The sequence below is a fragment of the Carcharodon carcharias genome, chromosome 12 (genome assembly GCF_017639515.1).
Source record: "Carcharodon carcharias isolate sCarCar2 chromosome 12, sCarCar2.pri, whole genome shotgun sequence".
NCBI lineage: Eukaryota > Metazoa > Chordata > Chondrichthyes > Lamniformes > Lamnidae > Carcharodon > Carcharodon carcharias.
The window spans coordinates 106,137,840-106,161,049 of record NC_054478.1 but is presented as its reverse complement, the minus strand read 5'-3'; the positions used below and the strand labels follow the sequence as shown (position 1 = coordinate 106,161,049).

The window sequence follows — 23,210 nt, the reverse complement described above, 5'->3', positions numbered from 1 at the left end:
AGGCCAGGCTGCAGGGTATGCCAGAGGAGCAGGGCAGGCTGCAGGGTAGGCCAGCAGAGGGCCAATGCTTCCCTCGTTTTTCTGATGAATGCCTTGCTGTCCTCCTTGAGGAGGTGGCAGCATGGCGGGAGGTGTTGGTCACTCAGGATGGGAGGAGGAGGCCCCCCACAACATGACCAAACGTGCCTGTGAGCAAGTGGCGGAGGTGGTGAGCTCCCGCGACATGGTGCGGCACACCTGGATCCAGTGCTGTAAGCACTTCAACAATTTGTTGCGCTCTGGCAGGTTGAGTACCATGTTGGCATTGGGCATTTAACCCAGCAGGTAGCCTTACCCTCTGAGGCACCCCCCCGCCAAGTCTTAATGTTGTGACTGCATTGAATCACGTAGGGCATTTTTCCCTTGCTGGGTGGCCAAGCAGATAGTGCCCATGCTGAGGTCAGTCTGAGTGGGTCATGAGGAGGTGAGTTCTCCCCCGCACCATATGTTGCTCTTAGTCGCACAAGACTAGTTTGGGGGCAACCTGCAGGAGATGCAGCTAGGCGCATACTCAGAACACCAGGACATGTCCTATTCAGGGTGATGAAATGGTGGAAGGGGACCCTCAAGATGTCGTGGCCAAGAACCATCTGCTGCCCTCTACACTGCACATGGTTGCGCCTCCTTGCTATGGAAGGAAATACCGTGTGGTTCCTAATGTGATGTACGCAGCATGTGTCCAAGGCTAGCAGGCGTAACATCTTTGTCTGAGTGATCAGCATCAGCGGGGACAGGAGGCACTGGAGGCCTGATATGCCCCACTCTGGTTGGGCTGTGGCGTGCGCGAGACTTAATGTGCAATTTACCCTAATGAATAGTCTTCTCTCTTTCTCAGAAGAATGCTCATAACACCTCCGAGCGTGCGAGGACTGGAGGTGGCCAGGCACAGCTCTCCATATTAACCCGGTTCGAGCAGGAGGCCCTTGAGCTGGAAAGGCACCATGCACCCAGGTTTACTGGTGTCAGTGAGGCTGGGGTGGCACGGCCAGGTATTTAAGGCCAACAGTGAGGTCAGCATTGTCCTCCCAACAGCCATAGCACTCATGATTGTTAAATTAGTTATTGTTGCAACATTGTTGGGCCAATGGTTCTAGAAGGTTAAGCGCCTAATGAGCCAGAGGGACAGGGATGAAGTTTGTCAGTGCGTGCATGCTGACTGATCCACTTGTCCTTGTTCTTCCTTTCAACATCATCAGAGCATGGCCGGGAGGAGGAGCAGCAGATGCCTCCTCTCACACCTGAGAGCCCTGAAGTCTCACCAGCGTCACACCATTTCTGCGAGCCAGGTATCAGTGCAGATACTAGCACCTTGGTGGGAATTGGAATATTGAATATTCTCCTGGGGGCACAGTGGTGAGGGCACATCACAGTCACTGGAGGAGCTGGCAGAGACAGAGAGTGCCCATGGTGCCAGCAATCGGAGGACTGCAGGGGACCAGGCACATGCTCAGTCGGTGACTGATGATGCGCCTCTGGAGTCGTCTGTGACGCAGCAGCTGCAGGAAATGCAGCCAGGTGTGCGGGAGCATCTGGGTGTGATAAATGAGGCTATGCTTGGCTTGGTTTCCATGGTGGAGGAGGCTCACCGGACGATCACCGAAGCAATGAGCCACATGTCCGAGTGCCATGCGTCCTCCTTGGGCAGAGTGGCGACTCTCGTGGACAGCTTACTCCAGAAGACCCGCCAGGACTTCCTGCGGATGCGCTCTGATCAGCAAACCCTCACATCGGCAATGACCTCAGCTGGTCACTGCCGGTGTGGGAGATGGTGTGGGCATCAAGCTTCCCAGCTCATTACCCATCCATCCACGGTGAGCAGGGAGGTCCTGGGTGACCTCAAGTTGGCGCAGCAGCTGCCTGTCGTCTCTGCAGGTTCCTCTCAGGGCACCGGTTCCTCCACCCTTCTCCGGTGACCGTATCATCCGGTGAGGCTGCAATGACTGGGGAGATGCCAGCTGTGGAACTGGCAGCTCCCTCCCAGGCGGGATCAGCACAGGCTCCACTGGCCAGAGGACAACTGCCAAGGTCATCAAGGCCAAAAGGACAGCAGAGTCAGCAGGCTGTCTCAGATGCCACTCCGAGAGATGGGGCAGCACCTGGAAATGAAAGCATAAGGCACATTAGGCACACCCCAGGTTTTTCACTGGTGCTTTTGTGTTGGCCCAAGATTAGGTCTTTATGATTTCTTTTTGATTGTTTACAATATTGTTTCATAATTGTGAGAACTTCTGAATAACACATTAAATGCCAGATGTGTGACCATGGCTGAGGGTGCCTCGTTTCTTCTGCATGTGTATGTTTAAGAAAAGTGTCATGAGTGTTCATTTGGACATTCAACTTTATATACAAGGTCCTTAGTTGCTGCTGATGACATGGCAGATTTTGCACTTAGGTGTCGGGTATCGAGGCGCCAGGCAAGGCTTGTCCTTGTGATCCATCTGTGTTGTGCTAACTGAAGGGTCATTGGATTAAAGTATCCCGGGTGTCCCTGCCTCCATGGAGTACTCCTGGGTCAGCATCTACCCCCTCAGCATTCCCCTATGCATGCTCATCCTCGGAGTCACTGCTGGACTCATCGTGTGCAGCCGCAGCCACTGCGTCGATGTCTTCATTGTCCACTGCGTCCCCCCTTTCCAGAGCAAGATTGTGGAGAGCGCAGCATGCAACTACTATCACCGAGACATGATCTTGGACGTACTGGAGTGCACCCCCTGAGCGGTCCAGGCATCGGAAGTGCATCTTGTGAAGACCGATGGCTCTCTCCAGCACAGCCTTTATGCTGGCATGGCTCCTATTATAGCGCTGCTCAGCTTCTGTTCTTGGATGGCGGAGAGGCGTCATGAGCCACCTTCTGAGGGGATTGCCCTTGTCACCCAGCAGCCATCCATGAAGTCGGGCTGGAGCACTGAAGAGACCTGGCACCTGGGAATGTCTGAGGATGCAGGCATCGTAGAAGCTGCCTGTGTACCTTGCACACAGTTGTAGAATTAGCTTCCTGTAGTCACACACTATCTGCACGTTCATGGAGTGGAAGCCCTTCCTGTTAGCGAAGGCACCGGGCTCACCTGCTGGCGCCTTGAAGGCCACATGTGTGCAGTCTATTGCACCCTGGGTGCGAGGGAAGCCAGCCATGGCCGCAAAACCTCTGGCTCGCTGTGTCTTGCTTGTCTGGTCCCAGCAGAAGTGGATAAAGGTCAATGCATGTTTGAACAGAGCATCTCTGACCTGCTTGACACACGCATATACAGCTGATTGGGAGACACTGCAAAGAGCCCTGGTATGAGCTGGAGGCATAGAAGTTGAGGGCAACTGTGACCTTCAGAGCCACCGGCATTGGGTGTCCACCCACAGGGTTAGGGGAAATCTCAGGCCCAATCATCTGACAGATATAGTTGACTGTCTCCCTTGACAGTCGGAGACTCCTTTGGCACTGCACCTCAGACATATTGAGGTAAATGGTTCGCCGCCTGTATTCCCTGGCAGCAGGATAGTGGAGTCTTCTGCAACCCCTTCCATCTTGGACTACCTCTTGGCTCTGTGCCACTTTTGCCTGCGCCTGTACTCCCAAAGGTGGCTCCTCAGGAGGCTGAATGTGCACTCCTGGCCACCTCCTCTTTCTAGCCCTCCCTTCCTCCTCAGAGGAGCTGCCTCCATTGGACAGATCAGATCCCATTCCCAGGCTAAGGGAAGGCTTCCTGAAAACTTCAGGCCCGTAAAAGATTCCTCACTGCAGAGTGCTGACCTGAAGATTAAAAGTCCAGAAAAAGCTGCTGGGGTGCTTTCTGAACTACTGCAGATCACACAGGCAAGTTTAAAAAACCTTCTCCAATAAATACTTCACAAAGCAGATTCACGACCCCACTGAGCCCTCTTATCCCGTCCGTGGATGAGGTTAATAGAAATGTCTCTTACCCACCTGCCCATTGCGTCCGTGTGCCGGCCCGAAGATCACATGGGCGCCAAAAAATCGGCGTTGATTGAAGGCTAGAAGGCCTTAAGTGGCCTGTTAATTAATGGCGGGCATGTGCCGGACTTAATTGTGTGCCCGCCCAGTGAAATATCTTGATGGCACGCAGTGATGTTGGGATGATCGCCTGATGTCACTGGGTGTCATTTTACACATGGGGGTGTGGGGCCTGCTCCATGCACATCAAACGGAAAATTCTGCCCATAGTTGGTTGAAGGGTCAAGAGCCAGTGAACACAGATTTAAGCTGATCAGCAATAGAGCCAAAGGCCACCTAAGCAAAAGTTTTTTAAGGGGCAAGTGGTTAGGATCTGGAATGCACTGCCTGAGAGTGGATGGTGGATGCAGATTCAATTGTGGCTTTCTAAATGGAATTGGATAAGGACCTGAAGAAAAATATCCAATGGCATCTTGGAAAGTGTAGGGTATGGGGACTGGTTAAAATGCTCTTGCAGAAAGCCAGTGTGCACTTGACTCCATCTGTGCTGTAAACGTTCTGTGATTCTATGATATGAAGTTAGCTTCAGCAGCAGGTCCAGAAAAACACAGTTGCTATCCCCTCTCCCTACCCCGTCCCTTGCATGAACAACATGCACCTCGGTATGACTGGCTTGCAACGACAATCTCGTGTGCATGTATATTTGGCTGCTCATGGGTGCAAATGGACCATTGCTGGGAACAAACAGCCACAGAACTTAGGAGCTACAGTTTTGGTGCACAGGAATTGGTGAGAAGTGGTCATAAAATTCCTCAGAGTTAAGTCCAGAGGTTTTGTATTTTCAAAACAGCAGCTGATTTGAAACATTAGCACACAGGTCCAGAAAGGGTCATTTTAATCTAACAGGATTTGATCGCCCACCTATTTTACAACCTGATCCACTTTATTCTAGTACAAGCTAAGAAAAAAAGATATATGCTGGCCTCCCTTCTGCCCTGTAATTTTCTCCCCCGTCATCCCGCTTGGTGATTTAGTTAGTTAATACAATTTGTCTCTGTGCAAAATTCTAAATTATAATTGGACCAACCATTTGTGAATCCTTCAAATTTTCTCACTCAAAAGGTGCAGTTTTCATTTTGTCTCAATTTAATCATGACTTCTGATGATCTTCACACAAGAGTTTACCTAGTTATTACTGTACCTTCAATACGGTGATATTCCATGCAAAGCTTTCAAGTGCTTTACTTAACTTGCTCTCCTTCAAACCCTCCTTTTTTGCTAAATTATGTATTTCCTCATGAAATTCAAGTCCTGTTCAAGGTATTGGAACATAAAATACAAGTTAGTGGCATACATGTGGCATTATTTCTATAGAGCACAATTTTTTATTGCTTTTACGTAGTTGACAAGAGTACTAACAAAATAATTAAACTTACAATTAGAGGTTTATGTCACTATTAAATGCTAATTGCATTACTAAATAATTACAGAAGGATATTTATTTTCCATCTTATACACAAACAGTGAACAGGACAACATTTACAGCTTTGACACTCAGTTGACAGGTCAATGATATCTCCTCCAAGGCACAGGGACTTCACCATGGATGATTTACCTCTCAAATGGGCCTTTCTGAAGACCCGTTTTTTAACTGTGCCTGAATCATCCAACCCGTACTGGGCTCACCATTAATCCCTTACCATTTCCAGGGTTGCCTGCCCTGACTCCTATTGTAGCTCGCACCCTACGATCACCCCCCATTCCCACCACTGGAGAAAAAAAATCAAAGTCCGGCAGCCATTTCTAAAGATCAGGTTTGTGGAGTCGGGAATTCTCCCATCTCCGCGTGTCCAGTCCAGGAGCAAAAATCTGGGCCAATGTGTTTGTTAGATTGTTGTTTCTGTCAATTGGCAAGTAAAAAAAAATCAACATTGCAGATGGTGGAAAAGTTTTCAGGTGAATTTAAAAAGCTCATGAAATGGATGCAATGGCAGTGTACAGTCTACAATATTCCAAGTGTAGCCTAGGGTGATAATAAAGATAAATTGTTTATGCTTTTCCTATTGCTTTTATGTATTCAGTCTGGACATTTGTTGACATAGCAGCTCTGAATCAGTTTGTTTACTTGGGGAGAGTTAATGGGCACTTGGCTACAATCCAACTGTCTAATAATTTTACAAATGCTTGACTCCATTTACACAGCTGGTTTGAAGAGTCTGTTGGTTTGTTTGGGGAGTTTTATGGGCTATTTTATGGCTTCCAACTGTTATAATAGGGCTTGTGACTTCTGTTCATAAAGTGGACAATGGGTGATGGGATGAGGGTGAGGGGAGTAGTGTGAAGGGGGTGAGAGTGAGGGGAGTGAAGGTGAAGGGGGTGAGGGTGGTAATGGCGAGGGAAATGAGGAGTTGATGGTGAACGGGTGAGTGTGTGGCAGTAATGGGGTGGAAGTGAGGAGGTTCAGGGAGCTAGGGTGAGGGAGGCAGTTTAAATTGATCAGAAGGTTTAAATTTCCATGGATTGTGAGGCCTTCCCAATACAATTGAACCTTTGCTGCCGATTGCATTGGAAGAACCGGGCCAATGATTTTTGGGAATGGAGGTGGGCCTTTTAATCTGCCTGCTCCGGTATCATTCTGCTTTTATTCCCGGCTGGGGCCTGCCCCTGGAGGTGGTAAGACCGTCTCTAGACAATTAAGGCCATGGTTTCCGGAAAATTCTATTTCCCTGCAGCCTGGGGACGAAGGCAGGATTGCAACAGCCAGTTTAATCCTGCCTTCCAATTCCTGCCTCCAAGAAGAAATTCCAGCCCTAAGACCTAGACAGCTGAAGCGATAGTAGGAGGGCACAATTGGAAGAGTACAGAGATCCCAGAGAGGTTGTAGACCTGGAGGAGACTAGAGAGTTAGGAAGGAGTGAGGTCATGGAGGGATTTGAAAACAAAGATGAGAATTTTAAAATTGAGGTAGTGCCAATGTGGATCAGCACAGGGTGAATGGTAAATAGGTCTTACTGTGAATTAGTATACAGGCAGCAGAGTTTAAGATGAGCTCAAGTTTACAGAAGGTTCTAGGAATGTTCCTTTGATGTCTTCATTAAAAGAAAAACAGCAGTTTAAGGGGTATAAATTTACAAATATTCTGTTCAATGGTATGGCATAGCAAGTTACGCTGTGAAATGTAGAGAGGGACTGTGATACTCAAGAGAAATCATCTACCTGACTTACGACACTGCACGATCTTGTCATGTAACGTATCTGCAACATCAATCAGGTACCGTGTCTCCTGTATTACCTGTGAACAAAATACAAATGATGAAAACACAAATGGAGAGCAGTGTACTTTATTAGTAAGACCACTGCTTTGTTGCTCAATGTAATCACACTCAGCCTAAGTACTTGCAACTTAAAAATTACCCCTCAATGTGAAATAGAAACGTACCATCATCCAAGCTTAACAGTTATAGCATACTCGTGGTTCATTTTGTCCTTGAATCACTGAATCATGAGAAATTTGTTAAAATTCACTTCTGTATTCAGGAGTCACCTTTCCCTCTCCCCCTTCTTGATCTCTAAGGAACCAATTGATTTTAAAAAGTGCAGGTCTTGTCAAAGGTATCCTAACTGAACACCCAAAGCATCTGTGCATATTTTCAACAGAATACTTATAATAAACAGAAATCTTTTGACTTCTACCAACCTCCACACTTTCAATGCAATGCATGTTTAAAATCATCTCTATATTTGTTATTTGGTGCTTGCTGAGTTTGTTGAAACTTTGTTCTGATTTGACTGAACTGGAACATGTCTTGAAGTCAAAGCTGGCCACTCTAGATGTACCAAAATACCCAGAAAAAGTTATTGGAAGAGATCTTCAGCAGGGATCTTATATTGGGAGCTGCACAGCTATTTTATCACTGAAAATCACAAATACATCACATTTAAATGTATTTTGTTAAGGCGTTACAACATAATTAGCGAGCGACTGGCCCACAATTTTTAGTACATCAAGATATAAACTCAATAATGCACTGTCTATTCAATTTGGGAAAAATTTTATTCATATTCATAATACTGGGACAGCATATGGCTGCTTAAACTGCTTGGGATTGTTGCTAACATAACTGAATTCAGTGAAAATAAAGGTAAGCTCTCAGAATTTCAATACTGTTTCCATGTCTGAACATAAACATGCATAACTATTTGTAAAAAGATACTTAATCCTTTTCACCCTCAGTGAAATAGAAAATCCTTTGAAAGTCCTTATTTTAATCTGAGTAACACAATTACACTGTCCTGATCTGACACAGTTTACATTCAGGAAAGTAAATAAATAATAATGTCCACAATAGGATACAAAATAATAGTTCAGAAGAAACATTTGCTGCTGATGTATTTGTATTATAAAACATAAAACAACACAGAGTATATTCCACTTGTTAATTCAGTTAGCACAAGATGTTTTAAATAATGGCTAAATTAAATCCCTAAATTTTAAAATATATGTGATTTGTTTGATTTTTGCTTTTCTTAAAACTTTTGTTTATCATTAAATGTACTAGAAAACTAAAGCTTCTTGCAACATTTAATCCTTCAAGTTTTACATTTGTCTGGCACTTTGCACAACATGAATCCATATATTTATTTTTCCACAATAATCCACATGATTAAATTAGAAGACCAAATTATTAGAAAGGGAGACAAGAACAGAATGTTTCACTACAGTCAAATTTCTTCCAAAAGCAAAATAAGGCATCTACATCTTTTCCAAAAAAAAGGCTAGGAAATTGCTGCAATTTGTTTATCCTTTCCTGAAGTTATTGACCAATAATTCATTACCAGAGGCAGTAGCAGCTTTTCAATAACTTACTGAAGCATTCTTTACGTGTGAGCCTGAACACTGAGGGGATGAAATTTCTAGGGACAAAGAGGGAATATATTGGCACTTTTTGTGTATTTGCATGTGCATGCGTGTCTGTGTGTTTGTGTTGGGGAGGTGGGGAGCTGGAATTTTACAAGGCCCAGATCTGCCCCAGTTTTAACTCCCATTTGCATCACATCCCTGAAGTGAGGGAAGGAGGAAGAAACACGCACAATATAAATAGTCCAGATATGCAAGTGATAGATTTATAACTGGATAACAGCACCTGTCCTAAATCCCATCATACTGCATCAACTCAGCCATTCTAATAAGCATCTGTATAAAACAGGCATTCTTGCTAGGATTTGGTGATAAAGGTAGAAATGCTGTTTTGAAAGCAAACTGCTGATGAAGCAAACAGTTTGTTTGGCAATAACTTTGCCTAGGCTCGCCTTTCGGGGAATTTTTCTTTCACGGTTCATCTGAAGCTGTCAGCTTCGAATTTTGGTCCTCATGCTGTCCTTCTGGTTTCAATTTTGGGTTCCAAATGAGAGTTCTGTTATGCGCAACTTACCTCTTCAAGTTGTTATCCTAACTCAGTTAGCGTCCAAAATATGAAGGGAAGTAACAGTACCTGTAAGGAAGCATGTTCATGAGAGGTGAGGCAAACAAGCATGGAAAGATGGTTGGAAGGGTAACTAACCACATCTGACAAAAGATCATCAACCCAAAACGTTAACTTGGTTTCTCTCTTCACAGATGCTGCCTAACCTGTTGAGCTTTTCCAGAATTTTCTTGTTATTATTTACTCTTTGTGAAGTTGACTGACATTCTTCTAGATCCTTACACTTATAAAACATGCTTTGGAGGAGTGTAATGATGTGGAGGGTCAGGGGAGGAAGCACAGGAAGTATAAGGAGTCTTGCTTTTCTATATATGTGGGCAGTCACTTTTTCTGTATAAAACTGTTACCTTTTATGTTGGGGATCTAATTTTTGTCCACTTTCCTGGTCTCACTTGTTTTGTGTATGGGGGAAGTTATGTGTATAACTGGTTTGCGTGGAGACTTACTTTTAGGATGGAGTTTTGTCAGTGGTGCGCCGTTCCCGATGGCAGAAGTATATGTGTGTGCCACTTCCAGTCTCTTGATTTTTCCCGTTTCCCACACGATTACAATTAAAGTTTGAAGTGCAGACAACGTTCATAGGAAACATGTGCGATTCCATGGCAGGGGATGCTGTTCAGTGGTGAAACCTGCCATCAGCTGACAATGTTACAGCTATGGATGGCCAATAAAAGAGCCTCCTGGTCAAACAAGTAGGCTTTGCATCACGGTCAAAACTTTCCAGCCCAACTCCATTGCCATTAACTTAAGACTTATTGAGAGCACAAAAGTGGCGCGGGTGTTTTTTAAATTTAAATTTGTAAATATTTCACATTACATTGGTTTCACTTTATTCATGTGTGCATCATTGTTATTTGTTGAGGCTAACTTAGTCAGAGATATAAATGAAGTGGTACACCTCATAGTTGGCACACATTGATGGTTACAGGAGAATTAAGGACATTTCCTTTATTGTGGAAGAAACAATGCTATTCTTTTGTTCACTCTTTATTGACTGTTCATGTTAGTGTGCAGCGTTGTACTTGCCACTCTGTGGGACATGCAAGCTCAGCTGGCCATCTCTTCTATGCATTGTAAAGAACATTGTCCTGTGGGGGTAATTGAAATGCAAATTGAAATGCAAAGCCTTTTCGGACTCTTCCAGCCAACACCTTGAAATGGACCTACATTTGGATAGTATTAATACCACCCTTTAGGCCCCTCATTTTCTTAACTTGACTGAATGACCCCACCACATCCAGGATGCCTGGTCCTTCCCACTTCATTCCTCCACATCCCCAACCTCATCTTCGGTCCTCCCTTGGATCTCCCTGCCATTCCTCCATGTCCCTGAACATAATCCACACAACTCCCCTCACCAGAGACTCACTCTTGCCATCGCTGAACCTCTGTGATAGCTGCCATTCTCCTGCTCCCCTCCCTTGCGCCATAGAGTTCAACAAGGAAAACCGGTGACCTCAGACACAACTACAAAAAGCTGACCGATACACGCCACCTTTAAACAAATATGAATCGGGTGCGACAAGATTCCTGTATGCCGCTTTATCTTGAAGGGAGGACTTTATTGAAAAAAGTTATAGTGAGCATTCATTGCATGCACAAGTATTACAAGTACAAACCCTCCACAGGATGGCATGAGGCCAGATAGGCAGCAAACACACCACTGGCTTAATCCCTGCAACTCAACCCACAGTCAGCAAATTGAAATTTCATGCTGCCCCTAATTCAGCCATCCCACATACCACATTTAACACTCTTTCAGGCTCCAAAAAATCCTTCTCCCATACAGTGTTTAAAGGGTGGCCCATTCTTTGGGCATTAGGTTCTCAATTCTCTTCACTTTTATGGAATCCCTTTTTGGGGGGTCTTTGGTTTTTCTATGAATTTCTGTTGGGTTTTGTATTAGACACAATCCATTCACTTTTTTTGACTTGTGCATTGGGACCTTGTCTCTGAAAGGTGGGCAATCCCTGCCAGAGTACTAAGATTGAAGTAAAGTGGCCCATCATTTTTTTAGGGTCAACTTATTCAATTTTTGACCCAGAGTTGAGCCTTTGACCCCATATCCTCTCCATCACAAAGACTGCTATTTACACATAAAGCAGAATTTTCTCTCTGGCGTGCGGGGGTGGGTCCCGCATGCTGATGCGTAAAATGATGCGCGGTGATGTCGGGTGTGCATCCCAACATCATCGCACATCATTCCGATCTTCTATTAGGAGTGCGCGTGCCGGAGGTGGCTGCGCGCCCGCCAAACTGTCAAAGACCTGTTAAGGCCACTTAAAAACCAACTGAGATAATTGACGCAGGCAAAGGGCCCAAGCAGCCTTTGCCTTTTTCATGAAACCTCATCCAAGGACAGGATGAGGTTTCCTGAAGGGTTTATTAAATTAATAAATAATTTTTCATAACATTTCATAAACATGTACCAGCTCATGTGAAATTGTCACATGAGAGGACATGTGTAAATAATTTTTAACTTTATTTATTAAAAATTCTCAGTATGTTCTGAATCTCCCTGAGGCAGCTCCGTGAGGCCCCAACTCTCCCTCCTCCAGGGTCCGGGCTCATGTCAAGCTGGATGGGCCTTAATTGGCCCACCCATGTAAAATGACGGCGCGCAGCCGATCGCGGGCGGCAATCGGCTCTGCACCCACCCATGACCGCTCCCGACCAGCCAGCCCAACAGGGAGAAAATTCTCACCATAGAATCAAAGAATGATTACAGCACAGGAGGAGGAAGGACGGGTTGAGCATGGTAGCAAGTGTTTACACTGCATCACCTACCTTTCACAGGCTTTTTTGCAGCAGGAATCAGGCCACAAAGATCTGTCTGTTAGGCCACACACATCATTAGATAAAAACATGAGGATTTAAAGGTTCCTTGTAGCTGTTAGAATTCAGTCCAAGCTCCACAGCAGCCACTGCTGCCTTGGAGCTTGCAATCCCAAAATCTTAGCTCATGACCCCACCCAAACTCATCAGGGCCATTTGAAGTCAGTGTTGAGTTGAAACATACTTCTTTTTTGCTGGAGCTTGTGTTATAAATCTTTAGAGTAGATTTAAATGCTCATGAAGGGCAGATAAGTTCTGTAGAACGTCAGCTGTCAAGTTATTAAAATAATTGATAAAATTGATAAAAATACAGCCTGCCTGTGTCTGTGAGTTGAAAAAAATCTGTCCTTGAAATTTCAGTAGCTGTTGTTGGCATAACCCTAAGCGCTATTACTATAGCATTATTACTGCTTTCCACAACCTATCATCATCACAGTGGGCGGCTATAAGTGCACAATTTTATTGACTGCTCAAAGAAGTTATTAAAGGATTAGATGTCTTTGATGTGGGGTTATGAATGCAAATGTTTGTCCTTAAAAGGGATTAAGCACTCAAGGGGATTTAAATGTATCAAATGGGCTTTCATGAATGAGAGTGTTTTTTATATAGTGAAGTCTGTAATAGATATTTAGAACTTAATTTATTTCATCTCGGCAGAGCTCCTGAGGTCTGCCCATGGTGGACGGTGGGTGAGTTGGTAAGGAAGGTGTAAGGTCAAAGGGTGGGGACCATGAAATGGCATGAATTGGTACTAATTTTACATAGGGGCTATAAGTCTATGGAGGTGTGTAGAGGGCATGAGTTGCCACTATGTTGGCATAGGGGCTATAAGGGGCCATTGGGGTGGGTGGGGGCATGAGTTTGCATGTATGGGCATGGGGAGTCAGTGGGGGTGTGATGGATGAGGCCTGAAGAACCTAATGTTTAAGGAAACAACTGGGACAAAGTCCCAGAGTATCAAGGTGGGCCTTTTAACAAGTCTGCCTCGGCACTTGGCAGCCCCTGTGGCTGCCTCCAATCTGCGTCCAACTCCATCCTGCACTTGCCCCACCAGAATGACAATCCTGCTATTTGGGACACTTTTTCCCAAGATGGGAATGGCAAGCTGGAAGATTTCCTAGGTCCGCACACCTCCCTCAGGAACAAAAATCAGACCTTAGGCTTAAATAAATGCAATTACAAAGGTGTGAAAACAGTTGGCTACAGTGGACTGGGTAAATATGTTAAAATGTAAGACGGTATACAAACAATGGCAGACAATTAAGGAAATATTTCATAACTCTCAACAAAGATATATTCCATTGAGAAAGAAAGCTTCGATGAGAAGGATGCACTATCTGTGGCTCACTAAGCAAGTTAAGGATGGTATCAAATTGAAAGAAAAGGTGTGCAATGCTGCGCAGATTCATGGTAGGCCAGAAGATTGGGGAAAATTTTAGAAACCAGCAAAGGGTGACTAAAAAAACATAGGGAAACATTTTCCCCCCATTGTGGGGGAGGTGCGGGAGAGGGCGCAGGCTGGCAGCCTTCCAATCGGTGCCCCTGGTTGGGGGTGGCGCTGCCATTTTACGTGGGTGGGCCAATTAAGGCTCGCCCAGCGTGACGTCCGCCAGGAAGCACTGTGCACTCCCTGGGCAGGCGGGTGGGGATTCCCTCAGCCTGGAGTGTGCTCTTTCACACATGCGCGTGAAAGAGCGCACAGATCTCCCTGAGGCAAAGTGCTGCCTCTGAGACATCGGCTCCGATTGAAAACTTTAAATAAAGGTGATAAAAAAATTTCCCTGCCATGTTTCCTCATGTGACACTGTCACATGAGCTGGGACATGTCCATAACTTTTATTGAAACATTTCATAAAAATTTAAATACCCCCATGAAACATCATCCTGCCCGTGGATGAGGTTTCATGTTTTTCCGAAGCCCACCAGGGCTCCCGGCCTGCCCGCTAATCTTAAGGTTGGATGGGCAGGTCCGTTAGTCATCTTAATTCGGCTGCATGCCTGCCAAACTGAGAATCTAAATGACGCAGGGTGACGTCAGGACGCACGCCCAACGTATCCCTGCATCATTTTACACGTCAGTGAGCCGGCCCCGCACCCGCTCGCCAACCGGAGGATGCTGCCCATAAAGAGGGAGAATCTAGAATATGAGAGTTAACTAACAAGAAATATATAAACAAATAGTAAGAGCTTCTATAAATATATGAAAAGAGAGTGACTAGAGTAAGCATTGGTCCCTTAGTGGATGAGACTGGGGAATTAATAATGGAAAACGAGAAAATAGGAGACTTTAATCAAGTATTTTGTATCCATCTTCACAGTGGAAGACACAAAATGCATCCGAGAAATAGTAGACAATCATGGGGCAAAAGGGAGAAACTCAAAACAATCACTGTAAATAGAGAAAAAGTACTAGGTAAACTAATAGGACTAAGGACTGACAAGTCCCCCGACCTGTTCAGGGCCAGGGACCCTGATGCTTCTCCTATTTCTGGGCCCCTTGTTTCCTCCTTCCACCTCTCCACCCGCACAACTTTTACCCTCCCCTTCTATCATGCATCATATTTTTTCCCCTTTTCATGACTCACCAATCAATTCACCAAACAATCACAGAAAGGTCCTAGTAAAATGAAAACACCCATTGTTGGCATCTGGTTACAAATATCATCCGATATATAAGCGGCATGGGTTATTACTATTAAGAGCAGTGATTACATAATGCAGTATTAGCTGTGTGCACCCTATAGGTGATCCCACCACGACTATTAAACTAACCAGAAAATACCAATTTTACTTCAACAGCATTGTGCAATATTGCTAATTTGACGGGAAAATATCCCATTAGTTATTTATAACACTGCGCAGACGATAACACTGACTTCAGTGGCTGCCTCAGCTCTCATTAACTTGTTCTGCACATTGCATCATACGAACACGGTGACAGTAAATACATATTTGGGGGTAATGATTGAGAAATGTTGGAGCCCTCAGGTGTCTCTGTGCAACACAACCTCGAAGAGGCCAGAGGGTAAAGGTTGAATTGAATGGTTCACAATTGTACCTATGTTTTCTTGACCAGCAAGTCTGAAGGCTCTGCTGATTGCTGCTTCTCACTACAATATATTTTCAATATCTACTCTGCGACACAACTTTTATCACGATATTCCAATACCTCAAAAAACTCATAAAAAGCACCAAGATATAGTGGGGTAATAGGTAAGTAGACAAAAGGGCAAGTTTGATGTCGATGGAAAAGACTCTTGAGAATCATGTATTGTTTAAAACAGGTTACTGGTTCACTATGAGCCCATTATGCACTCCTGTCCTGGCAATTTCACCACACAAAGCCCGTTTACAGTAAACTTTCATTAGCAACAAAATAAACAGAACTTCAGCCATGGATGGTGAAAATCATGTAGCCCAGTTCATCTCATCCATCCAGAATGACATAAAGACATAAGTATGAGGAATAGGAGTAGGCCATTCAGCCCCTTGAGTTTGCTCTGCTATTTGGTACCATTGCCTGCATTCTCCAAGGGACTACAACTCAAAAGTGTTTAATTGGCTGTAAAACGATTCGGGGCATCGTGAAAATTACTGTATAAATGTAGGTTTTGTCTTTCTTTCATTACACCTGCATTCAGTAGGCAGAGTAACTAGCAATGGTGAAATATATACGAACATATGGATTAGGAGCAGGAGTAGGCCACTTGGCCCCTCAAGCCTGCTCCACCATTCAATAAGATCACAGCTGATCTGAATGTAACCTCAACCCCACATTCCTGCCTACCCCGATGTTCCTGCCCAATGCTGTTTCTCTAAGGATAATTAATCATATAGCAATCAACTGTTAGGGAAGTGGCTACAAAGAAATCACTACAAAATGATTTAACTATGTTGCTAACACAGCTTTTCCATTCTGACTTTTCTGGCGCCAATCCACTGTCATACAATTGTTAGTACACTGTGAATTTACAGCCTATCCACAGGTTTCATATTATGTTGCACTACATTTGTATTAAGTAAATGTGCAAATAGTATTTTCAAAAATTCTAATTGTTGTTCGAAGTGTGGGAGAAACAGGCAAATTAATTAGAAAAATGCAATTCATAAATAAGAAATTCCCACAGCAAAAAAAGTGTGACAGCAACAATCTGAGAGAAAAAATTTCTAGAAGCACTTAAGCCACACAATTGGGATTCTATAAAGATCCTTTATGCTATTTCTCTGGGATTTCAATGGATTTTTTTGCCAAAGTTACAATGATCAGGAATCCTCAGCCCCCAGAGAAATTTTAGTGCCACAGTGTTAGCATCTTCTGCTAGATTTCAAACAGGATGGCGCAGGGTGGGGTGAACATAGAATGGAGTAGAGATTTGTAAAACCTTCCTTTAAGCAATTTCGTAGCATCAAATAGGGATTTCAATCCTAGACTTTACAAGAGTAATAATTGGGTGATAGTGAGTCAACACCCTGTAGCCACTTCCCTAACAGTTGATTGCTCTATGATTAGTTATCCTTAGCGAAACAGCATTGGGCAGGAACATCGGGGTAGGCAGGAATGTGGGGTTGAGGTTACATTCAGATCAGCCATGATCTTATTGAATGGTGGAGCAGGCTTGAGGGGCCAAGTGGCCTGCTCCTGCTCCTAATCCATATGTTCGTATATATTTCACCATTGCTAGAGTTACTCTGCCGACTGCATGCAGGTGTAATGTTTTTAGTTTCTTACATTTATTTTGATGAGGCATCAGATTCTTAAGCCTCTAGTACATCAACACAGCATGTCATCAGAATTGTCTACTTTAGGGAATAATGAAAATTTAGACTGCTATTTATATGCTGGTTTATATTCAAAACAGAATTTTGAGAAGTGTACAGTAGTTAATTTTGTGGTGCTAAACCTGAGAAGTGAACCACACCCCCAACCATCAATTCCCCCTCCAACCTCCTCTGAAATCTCCCTCCCCAATCCACCCAGCAACTTCCTCGCTCAACCCCCTTTCAACCCCCCCAGCCCCCCTTCAACCTACCCCTGCCCCCTCCAACATCCCCAGCCCCTCCAACCACGTAACGCTTCCGACCTTCCCCCAAGCCCCCAATTTACCCCCATCCAAACTAAACCCCACCCTGCCCCCCAACTTCCCTCACCACCCAATCCTACAACCAAACTCCCCCAAAACCTCTCCATCACCCCAACCCCCTCCAAACTCCCCCGAACCACCCTCCAGCCCCACCAACTCCATCTTCAAACTCCCTCCAACATCCCCAACTACCCCCACACACACAACCCTAACACCCCACCACACACACACACACACGCACATATACACACGCACTCTTCTGACAATTGCTGTGCTGCTGACCTTCGGCCAGCTTTGCGGTTTTCCGGCAGGCTTTTCAAAAAAAAATTGGAACCATGAAGCTGCCTTAAGCTGAGAAGCAGCAGTGCAGCAACTAATGAAACTGACCTGACAGATCAGATTTAAAGAAATCAAAACTTTCAACCTAACGGTTCTGATTTTTTAAAAGCCTGTCTTTCAGGTCTGAAGTTCTGGCAGTTCCGTATGGATGACTTCAGAACACCATTTAAAACACTGAGCCTGGGCCCCCCCTTTGCCCCAGGATCTGGTGTTTGGCACCGTTTGCACCCCCTTCTCCCAGGCCCTGGGACTTGCTGGCCTGCATCCTAGGATCTTAAAATAAGTGGCTGCATTGGTTGTACTTTTCCAAAGTTCCCCAGATTCTGGAAAGGTCCCACCAGATTGGAAAATCTATTTTCAAGAAAGGAGAGAGGCAGAAAGCAGGAAATTATAGGCCAGTTAGCCTAACATCTGTCATTTGGAAAATGCTGGAATCCATTATTAAGCAAGTGGTGGAATTTCATCTCTCCTTGGTATTCACCACCCCAGTGAGCAGTGGAGGCTAGGTCATTGAATATATTCAGCCAGGTTTTTGATCTATTAAGGGAGTCAAAGGTCATGGTAGGCAGGGAATTGGATTTAAAGCTATAATCAGATCAGCATGATCTTACTGAGTGACAGAGCAGATTCAAGAGTACAAATAGCCTACTCCTGCTCCTATTTCTTATGTTCCGCTTGCTTCAGCTGCCAATTTTCCCAAAGCCTGGGAAAGCAGGTCACTCAGTGTAAAATTTGTAAATCAGATTAAATCAGAGACTGTCAGCCTCATTAACATATTTAAAATGCCAACCCCTCCTCTCCCACCCCAGAGGCAGTTGGCTGTCCACCTCCTTGTCCCATTAACTCCAAAGTTGTCAGGTTGGAGCCGGCCTCCTGACCTGCTCAAAATTTTACCTCACTCAACCCCCAACTCGTACCTGATCCCACAGGTTCATCCATGTTAAACATCCCCGAATATAATTTTTAAAGGCAGTGAGTTATACGTTAACAAGGCTCGATCCTGTGGAACAGCAGAAGGACTTGGGGTTATAGGTTTACAGAACTTTACATGCAGCACCTCATGTTGAAAAAAAGCTAATAAAATCTTAAGTTTTATGTGTACAGATATAAAATATAAATGCCACGAGATAGTGAACAACCCATAGAAAACCTTAATAAGATCTGTCAGAGGACAACATTCACAATTAGAGTGGATAAATGGATGAAGGAAAAGCAGTTGAAGTACAGGAAGTGTGTAGGTAATTTTGGCTGAATTTGTATGGACGGCTCATGTTACGATTGAATGATTGAACCAAATGGCTGCTTCTGTGTTGTAACTTTTACATATCTGTATGTATTGTGTTCTGTCTAGTCCAGTGACTCCTATTACAATCAAATATAAGAATAATTAACAGAGAGCCGCTAACTCAAGTGGCTGGGAGCTCATCTCATGAACAAATGGCTGCAAGTTCAGTTTCAAGAGCTACCTGTCATTTCGAACTTGTTTTTCACACTTGAGACTACTAAGCAAAATTCCACATGGGAACATTTTTGTGTGGGAAAACGTAGAAAAGATGGAACATTTTCATTGTGTAACTATGCTTCACTCAAGTCACATTGCTGGGCCAATAAACTCAGCAACACCAGTCACAGAGTAGTCTATGACCTAAGCAGCCTTACCTTTCTGGCAGGAACATGATAAATAATATACAAGCAAAAAAAAACCCAAAAACTTGTTAACAGTACAGCTTAGGATATTTGTAACTATGTAAGCAAAGCTAAAAGCATCCAATCACCACACTGATTTCCATATTGAAACGACTTAAAAGACAAACTACAAAAAGAGCAGGGAGATAAAAGTAATATAGAAGGGGCTGGAGAGAGAGGAGGGAGAAATTAGTCTCTTAATACTGGGTTACTCTTGTCTGATGGGAGTGAAGTTGGACCACCCCAATGTAGCCAACGGGTTCGTCTGCTAGGGGGTTGTGAGTTAGTCCAACTACCTGTTTAATTAACAAAGAGGCTTTGTTATGGAAATAGCCTAAAGCACAATCTACTGGCAGTGGAAAAGAAATGAGTTGCCTCATGTGCCACTGGGCATTGAAGAGAAATAAGGAGGGCTGTTGAAAAGCATTTCTTTAAATAATGCCAAACCTACACGAATGTGTAGAGATTCTCACTAAATGTCACATTCTCCTTTCTTTTGAAAAAGAAAAAATGCTTCCTCAAACATTGTCTTCTCAAATCTTCAACCAAAATGGCAGGTGCGTGCAGGCGATTTAATGAGTGAGAATGTCAGAAAACTAATCAATCACAGACGAAAGGTGTGTGCAGCGTGTCTGAAATTTTCTGATTTGTGCAACTGACAAGTGATGCATCTTGGCAGTAGTGTGCGTGCATAAATGATACTTAAAAGCGAACATTTGAACAGATCAGGAGTTTAATGATTGAAAGCACGCTTGTAAAATACATCAACCCTCTCAGTTTGGAGTGAATATAAAGAATCTATCTTTGCATCAATGACCCAAGTCAATTTAGGGTTGACCTTTCCATGAGTCTAAGAAGTGGGAAAGGAGTTATGATTTTGAAATGAGCACTAAGGATGCCAACTTATCTCTAGGTGAATTTCAAAAGGAATCAGCATCCTGCATCCAGCTCAACATGAAATGGAAAACAGAATTGAGTGGCTGAAAGCTTGATGAAACTAGGTAACTCTTCACAGGATACCTCCCTCAATTAGTAGATAGCTTAGTACTACCAGGCATGAGTGGAGGGACTCTGAGTTTAGAAGCAAAAACAAAAATTGCTGGAAAAACTCAGCAGGTCTGATAGCATCTGTGGAGAGAAAGACAGAGTTAACGTTTCGAGTCCAGATGACTCTTCTTCAGAACTAAAGAGAAGTAAAAATGGTGAAATATATACTGTTTAAGGGGGGTGGGACAAGGTGAAGCTGGATAGAAGGCCAGTGATAGGTGGAGGCAAAGGTGAGATTGCAAAAGATGCCATAAACAAAAGGTCGAAGAGGTGTTGATGATGGCGATACTGGCTAAAGGAGGTGCTAATGGTTACATTAAGAGTAGAAAGCAGGATGAGCAAGTGACAGATGGCCCTAGTGGGGGTGGGGTGGGGGGAGGGGATGGTGTGGGAGAGAAGATCGAAATAGGCTAAAAGGTGGGGATAAAACAATGAATGGAAATAAATTTTAAAAATAATAATAGAAATAGGTGGGGAAAAATGTACATATAAAAATTTAAAAATAAATATTTGAAAAAAGGGGATCAAAAAGGGGTGAGGATGGAGGAGAGAGTTCATGATCTGAAGTTGTTTAACTCGATGTTAAGTCTGGAAGGCTGTAAAGTGTCTAATTGGAAAATGAGGTGCTGTTCCTCCAGTTTGCGTTGAGCTTCACTGGAGCAGTGCAGCAAGCCAAGGATGGACCTGCTGAGATTTTCCAGCAATTTTTGTTTTTATTTCAGATTTCCAGCATCCGCAGTATTTTGTTTTTATCTAAGTTTAGAAGGTCTGTCCACATTGCTTCTTGATGGCGTAAGTAGAGAGTGTAGGGAGCAAATATTTGATAAGGCTGGTTTTCAGGCATGGGGATCGTGATGTGCAATTACCCTGTGCTCACTTATGTTGAAACAGGCGACACACAAGCTTTATGCTACCTGCTCATTTCAATGATTGTGATGTGCATCCAGTGTGAAACGTGCTGCTGACTGGCTACATATGGAACAGGGAGCCCAGCAGCGTGTATGGCTAGCACAATACCCAGTTAGCCTGCCCCTCTTACAGGATATCTGCATTCATTTAACTGGAGCTACTGCAACAGTTTCAGGAAGGCTTGGTTGGAAAACAAAGGGAACCAAATGGAGTCATAGACCACAAGAGGGTTCCCAGGTTTCAGATGCAATGCTGGAGGCCTTAATGATGGAGGTTAAAAGGAAGAGATGGGCCATGCTTCCAAGGGCAGGGTGGGGGGAGGATGCAAGATATACTCCAAGAAGGAAATGGGGCCAAGTGATCAGGGAGGTCAATTCCTGCAGTCAGGCCCCAAGGAACTGGCTGCAGTGTCAGAAGAAGTTCAATGGTCTCACATCGTAATCAAAGTCAGTGAATGCATCTACAAATACCATTTCGTCCCACCACACCACCAAGCTCTCATGCTGCTCAATGCACCACAGCCCCATCACTCAACCATCAGCAATCAGGACTCATGTCTAATCTTCAGAGATTCCACCTGATCCTCACACACTTATCAATGCTGCCAGCCTCACAACCATTTCTCATTACTTTCACACACTTACAGCTATTCAGTCAAGGCAGGCACATTATCCAAGCACATTGTTGCACACTGACTGACATTCTTCCCTCTCTCTTGTTGGACAAACTGACTCATAACCATGGGGAGCAAAGCAAAGCTGGCACAAATGGGCACACCTGCATAGCCTGAGCCCTCTGGAAGGGATAGTGCTCCACATCATGGTTTAATGAGGCCATTGCTCCTGGCACCACCAAACACAATCAGGATGTTAATATGTTCCTGCCTTATTCTCTTTCTCACCCTCGCCCTTATCCAGCTGTCTGGCCTGATGTGCAAACTGTAAATTGTCTGACAATGGACATTTTGCTTCCTAATCCATACCTCCAACACAACCCTTCTGCATTTCTACTTTCAGATTACCAAGAACTGCTGCCTGGCCAACCAGTGCAGTCTCATAAGGATGGGCAAGAGCTGCATCAGGCCTCTAATAAAAAAGCACTTCACTTGATCGAACACTCACATCCAGCAGTCCAGATATTGGCAGTGCACGAATTTTAGAGGGTAGTGTAGAGTTGGGATTGTCATGTGGTGAGTCACCAGACACAATTGGGCTGCAGCCAGGCCAGGGAGAAAGGGTAGCACAGGTGCCAACTAACTGGAGGGCTAGATTGCAGATGAGTTCTGCTGGAGAGTACTCAGATGAGGACTTTGATGAGATGGCTTACAGGAGAACACAGGACGATTTTGTGCTTTGGCAGTCCTGCCACAGAGCCTCTTGTCACTGTCAAAGAGTAGGGGGAAGTTTGGCTCCAACATGACACATGGCTTGCACAGAACCTGGAGCCCATTCTTTCCAGCATGGAAGTGGTGATTAACTCCATTATGGCACTTAGAGATCCACCCGTGATGCAGGATCTAGTGGATGATGTTGGCTTCCATTGCAACAAAGGCAGCTGGAAGTTCAGACTGAGGTCATGAGCATCATGTTTGTTGCAGTACAAGCCAACCTTGATGCCATGAAGATTTACACTGCTGCCATCATGGTTGTGGATATCAGTACTTGAAGAGGCTTGCAGGTTCTCACAGAAGTCCAGCAATCTGTCCTCCAACAAATTATTAAGTTTGCTGAGGTGCCACCCGGGGGAGTGGCAGTGGCTCCATGGTGCATGAATCTGCTGTCCTCTCTCAAGATGCCAGCATTCATGCTCCCATGACTGTCACTCCACCAGTGATCTTGCTGTTGCCTTTCAGGCAGCCAGCCCATTCTGCTGCCACCCATGACAGTG

General features: G+C 44.5%; 1 protein-coding gene across 2 annotated transcripts in view; it reads right to left on the bottom strand.

Annotated features, from left to right (window-relative positions):
* plcl1 (phospholipase C like 1) overlaps positions 1 to 23,210 on the bottom strand; it is a 477,974-nt gene that overhangs the window by 13,029 nt on the left and 441,735 nt on the right. For both annotated transcript variants that reach the window (XM_041201383.1, XM_041201382.1), the window contains 2 exons: positions 7,160 to 7,235; positions 5,145 to 5,254 (listed from right to left, as the gene is read on the bottom strand). In XM_041201383.1, the coding sequence (XP_041057317.1) occupies positions 5,145 to 5,254; positions 7,160 to 7,235 (186 nt within the window). The remainder of the gene's footprint in view (positions 1 to 5,144; positions 5,255 to 7,159; positions 7,236 to 23,210) is intronic.